The 5,330-nt window shown below is 34.9% G+C and overlaps 1 protein-coding gene across 1 annotated transcript; it reads left to right on the forward strand.

The window, feature by feature from the left end:
- Positions 1-2,478: 2,478 nt before the first annotated feature.
- On the forward strand, positions 2,479-3,605 carry LOC113770517 (acidic endochitinase SE2-like). Its single transcript, XM_027314989.1, has one exon. It carries the CDS (start codon positions 2,490-2,492, stop codon positions 3,471-3,473), a length of 984 nt encoding a protein of 327 aa, XP_027170790.1. The 5' UTR covers positions 2,479-2,489; the 3' UTR covers positions 3,474-3,605.
- The last annotated feature ends 1,725 nt before the right edge of the window (positions 3,606-5,330 follow it).

The raw sequence follows: 5,330 nt of genomic DNA on the forward strand, positions 1-5,330 counted from the left end.
AGAAAGAAAGATACCTTCTGTCAAATTGTAACATAATTGAAACCAAAAATATTGCCACTTTGAGTGCTTCCACCTCAATCATGTTTACTACAATCAATTTCCAAAAATAAATTCCATTAAAATAAGAAGAATTACTCTCAGTTTTTTCTTGTCCCCCAAAATCTTCCCCCATCCTACAACATCTTGACGGATGATGGCTAACAACCTCAAATCCAGAGAGGCCGAATAATGGCTGGGATTGATGAATGACAGGCATGCTAGTGGACAACAAATTGACTCAATTAAAAGATGGCTAATTTTGCAAGGACGTAATAAAGGAATGGTCCCAAAATTCTACTAAAACGATAGGAAGGACTGGTCCTAAAATTCTATGGAAGCACAGTAATTTACAATGGACTGGTCCTAAAATTTGATTGAAACAGGACAAGAATAGTCACAATCAGGGTGTACGTCAATCTACGTCACAATCTTCAGAATGGGATGCAGCGCGAAGAAGATGTGTATAAATCCATATTCAACATCTTTACTCGAAAATTGTGGACCCCGGGTGTTCAAGTGAACTCTTATTCATCAAATTTCGTAAACAATTTTGTGGCCTAGTCAAAATTTCACGCTAGGATGTTTTAATATAAGATGAACTTGAGTGAAAAGAGAAGGTTTCTTTAGACCTACTCAGCATCAATTTTGATTTACTTGTTTTGGGCAATTACATAATCAACCCAACCTTGTTAATTGTCAGCCTGGATGGAGAACCCTTAGAATATTAATTAACATATTATCGTGCACTACAAAATTCAGAAGTTATAAATAATGAGATAGACCTAATATATAGATGTTCCAATCAATTGGAGAGTTGATATATGATGACAAAGAAAATTGTTGTGGCTATATAATCCACGAGTAGTTTGAGAAATTGAGTCTACCTAAATATTTTTCAATTCGAGTTAGAATATGTTAGGGTACTTTTGAGACTGCCAAGAACGAAATGTGGAAAGATGTATACTTGAGATGATGAACATAAAAGATGTAGTATTGTTAATTGCCTATTCTCTATGAACGTGGATACTTGAAGCATTTATCTAAAGGGAAAATTCCATAAACCTTCCTTGAGGTTTCTGACAGTTTCACTTAATATCCCTTAATTTTAAAAAATATCACTTGTCACCCCTCCTTTTGTCTATTTGTAACATTGTCAATCCATTTCAAAATATATTATTAAAAACTCATCACTAGATAGAGAAGATGTTTCATTTCAAAAGTACCCTTTATTATCCTACCCTTTTTTTTTCAAAATTGAAAGCACATAATAGAAGGTTGAAAATAAAGAGAAGCTATGTAAATGTACAATGTTGATAGAATCAATATAATAGCGATAATTTAACATATAAAAAAATTGTTTTAGGAACAAATTCAAAGAGTTTTCAAGCCTGAAAAGATTATGCCTTCATTGTAAAGTGTTTTCAATCAATTTGAGCAGTTTTTCAAAATTTTAGAATTTTCTAAAATAGTTTTCTAGATTGATGGCCTGAAGAAAAAAAAGAAACAACATTATTGTTTACAAACTCATTTGAGCTTTTCTCAAAGACCAAAACTTATTCTCTTAATTTAAAGAGTTTGTGGATGAATTTAAAGATTTATGATTGTGTACATGTTTTTTGGATTTCTTAAATTTTTTGTCCAAACCATTGGCTTGAAAACTCGAAAAGGATAAAATTCTTAACTATATAATTTATTTGAGGTGCTTTCAAGGTACAAAGTGTTTTTTTATTCTATAATTCTAGAATAAATTTTATGATTTTTCTTAATTATTTAGAATTTTAAAATTTTATTATAGACTAATGACACAATTTATTAATATTTCTTTCAACCTTGTTAATACCTTGTAATTCCTAATAAAAAACCATATCAGCCAAATTTTCAAAAGTTAAGGAATTAACTAGATTTGTTATGAAAACAAAATTGTTCACAAGTAAAGGTCAATATTGGAATGAAAACCTATTTTCTATCCACTCCCGTTTAGCAAATGAGTTTTTTGGGTGTTTGTTTAAAATTTTACTGTAATTTACTATAAAAGTTGTAGCAAAAAATTTTTGAACTGAGTAAATTTTTGGGTATTTTGAAGTGTATAGTTTAAAAATTTTAAGAAGTTTTTTGAGGTTACTATAGTTAAAGTTATTTAAAAACTTATATAAGACAAATTTGGCCAAAAACTTGTTTGCCAAACAGATCCATATATTGAAATGGGTTGACAATGATACAAAAAGTTTAAAATAAAGGAGACAAGTGATGTTTTTCCAAATTTAGAAGTGCTAAATGATATTGTTACAAATTTCATGGGAGGTTTCTGAAATTATCCCTTATCTAAAACGGATATTCTTTCAATTCATTTGGACTATATACTGAATAGTGTGTACTTCAGATGGAACTCATCTATAAAATGGTCATTCTCCTGGCAACCAACATACGCAAAAGCAAAGAAGCAAAAATACATGAATGAAAAAAAAAAAAGAATGGATTTTTCCTTGCAGCCACTGTTCCTAGCAATAATGTCCCTGCTGATGATATCTTCATTGACCAGGTCCTCAGAAGGCGCTGGAATCGCGACCTACTGGGGCCAAAATGGTAATGAAGGAAGCCTGGAAGAGGCCTGCCTTAGTGGCAACTATGACTATGTAAATATTGCCTTTCTGGTATCCTTTGGCAGTGGCCAAACACCGGAACTGAACTTAGCTGGCCACTGTATCCCGAGCCCATGCACCTTCCTGAGTTCTCAGATACAGGTTTGCCAGAGCCTAGGCATCAAAGTGCTCCTTTCTCTTGGTGGAGGTTCTCCTGGGCAAGGAAGAGGACCAATCCTGGCTTCCCCCGAAGATGCTCGCGATGTTGCAGCCTACCTCTGGGACAATTATTTGGGTGGTCAATCATCCTCTCGTCCACTTGGTGATGCTATTTTGGATGGTATAGACTTTGATATCGAACTTGGATCGAACTTGTATTGGGATGATCTCGCCCGGGCACTCTCGGGATACAGCACAGCAGAGAGAAAGGTGTACCTATCTGCAGCACCACAATGTCCCATTCCTGACTATTATCTTGACACTGCTATCAAAACTGGCCTCTTTGACTACGTGTGGGTGCAATTTTACAACAATCCTCCTTGTCAGTATACATCAGGCGATCCCAGTAAACTCTTTGCCAGTTGGGATCAATGGGCTTCATATTCAGGCGTTAATACATTATTCCTGGGATTACCTGCAGCCCCCGAGGCCGCACCTAGTGGCGGTTACATCCTACCCCAAGAGCTAATTGATGTGGTTCTTCCCTATGTCGAGAGCTATTCCAAGTATGGAGGGGTCATGCTTTGGAGCAGATACTATGACAAAAACTACAGTTCAACAATCAGGCCTTATGTTAACAGTGATCCTCTGACTTATACAACCAAGTCCGTGAAAAAATCTCATGCTGTAGCATGAGTTCCTCTCATTATCTGCCGCGAGATGAAATGTAGTCCTGGCTGCTTATGCCAGAGATCAATCTACTAATGAATAATGGGCTATGAGTTCCCAAATCGATTAAAATGTTAATTAAATTTCTTCCGGTTTTAATCGTGCTCTCTCTCTCGAATGAAGGGGTACAAGATCTAGTTTGAAGAACCAGTTGCACCTTCTTCTTTTTTTTTTTTATACAACATCTTCTAGATAAATTTTTTGAAAATATTCAAACCACATTTAAATTGAAAAAGAAAATGTTAATTTGCAATTAAAGTTTGAGGAACACTAGTTCCCCTCATATTTCAGTGCATTACATGGCTAACAACCTCAGATGATATGCAACTAAACTCTTGCATGCTCATCAAATTTCATATACAATTTTGTAGCCTACAGAGAAGTTTATACATGGATGTTTAAGTACCAGATAAGCTTGGGCGAATACCAAATTTTGTGTACTACTGAAACATGGAACAAGATTTCAATCCCATACATAACCTCTAAAATCACATACAACTATAATTTTTGCTGCTTTTTTTTTTCCCTTGGATGGTATTAAAAGGTGAACAATTTGTCTGCCTCGCAATCTCTTCCGGTCAGTGCAAGTCACTTTGAGAGTTATGACAATTTCACTTATCTCCCATCAAATCTGAAAGACAACGATTACCTCCCCTCTTCTTAGATTTGGTCTAATGATTTCAGTGTATTTGGTATCCATTGCCTTCTCATGGCCTACAACAAAGGGATAACAAATCAACAATCGAAGGGCTTTCGTTTTTATTAATTTTTTTGGAGTACAAATTAATTTCTCATTAGCATGTTATGAAGCATATGACATTCTTGTCCGGCAATCAGGCCTTATGTTAACAATAAAACTCTGACCTATGAAACCAAATCCATGATAATTAAAACCTGTGTGAGCGAATAAGTCCCTTCCGTTATCTACTGAGAGTTGAAATGTAATCCTGGATGTTTGCCAGAAGGCCTATAATAATGGGTCATGAATTCCCAAATATAATAACGGGCTATGAATTCCCAAATTTATTTAATTGCGTTTTCTCTTGAATGAACAGGTACAAGATCTGGGTAACTCACAAACTACACTGCACTAGTTTGGACAAGTGGTTTACACCTTCATTTCCCAACATCTTTTAGATTGATTTCCAAGAGGATGAAATGAGGGCTTTTTAATTTTCTCCTTAAACGAATATTTCAACGGGTAAAGGTAATTTTGATGAGGATTTTCCATTTTTTTAGGCTCCTCCAACATTTTTCATTCAACTTTAATTTGGAACAGTGTCGTTCCTTACTTAAAACTCCAGTTTATCATTCAAACCAAACTTCAAAGAAAAATGATCTAGCGAACATTAGCAGGTATAGGTTACTGTTACCAACAAGACTGCTAGTCCGCCACTGATGCAAGGCAATTTGGGTTGGAGTCATGTTCAAACACAGAATTATACATAAATCTTAACCAAGTAAGCTGCGTGTCCAACTTGACGGCAAAGCTTTAGACAGTAAGCTCATTCCTAAGGCCTCTCATGCAACAAAATATAACAGATTGTTCCTTTCATGGAAGACATTAATTAGCCTGTTTTTCCGGTGCATTAAATATATGGCAATATTCTAGTCTAGCTCATACAATTCTCTAAAAACTTAATTGAAAATAGCTTATGAAAATTTTAGCCTTTCCAATGTAGCTTCACTCTTGCCGCCTGCTCCCGCCGGAATTTTCAAAGTATTCCATCTAGCCCTACAATTGCCGCCTAAAATGTTGGAATTTTTTATAATTGCACTTATCATTTGAAAAATGGAAGCTTGAAATAAAATAATATGCTATTT

This window comes from Coffea eugenioides, chromosome 5 (assembly GCF_003713205.1).
Source record: "Coffea eugenioides isolate CCC68of chromosome 5, Ceug_1.0, whole genome shotgun sequence".
NCBI classification, from domain to species: domain Eukaryota; kingdom Viridiplantae; phylum Streptophyta; class Magnoliopsida; order Gentianales; family Rubiaceae; genus Coffea; species Coffea eugenioides.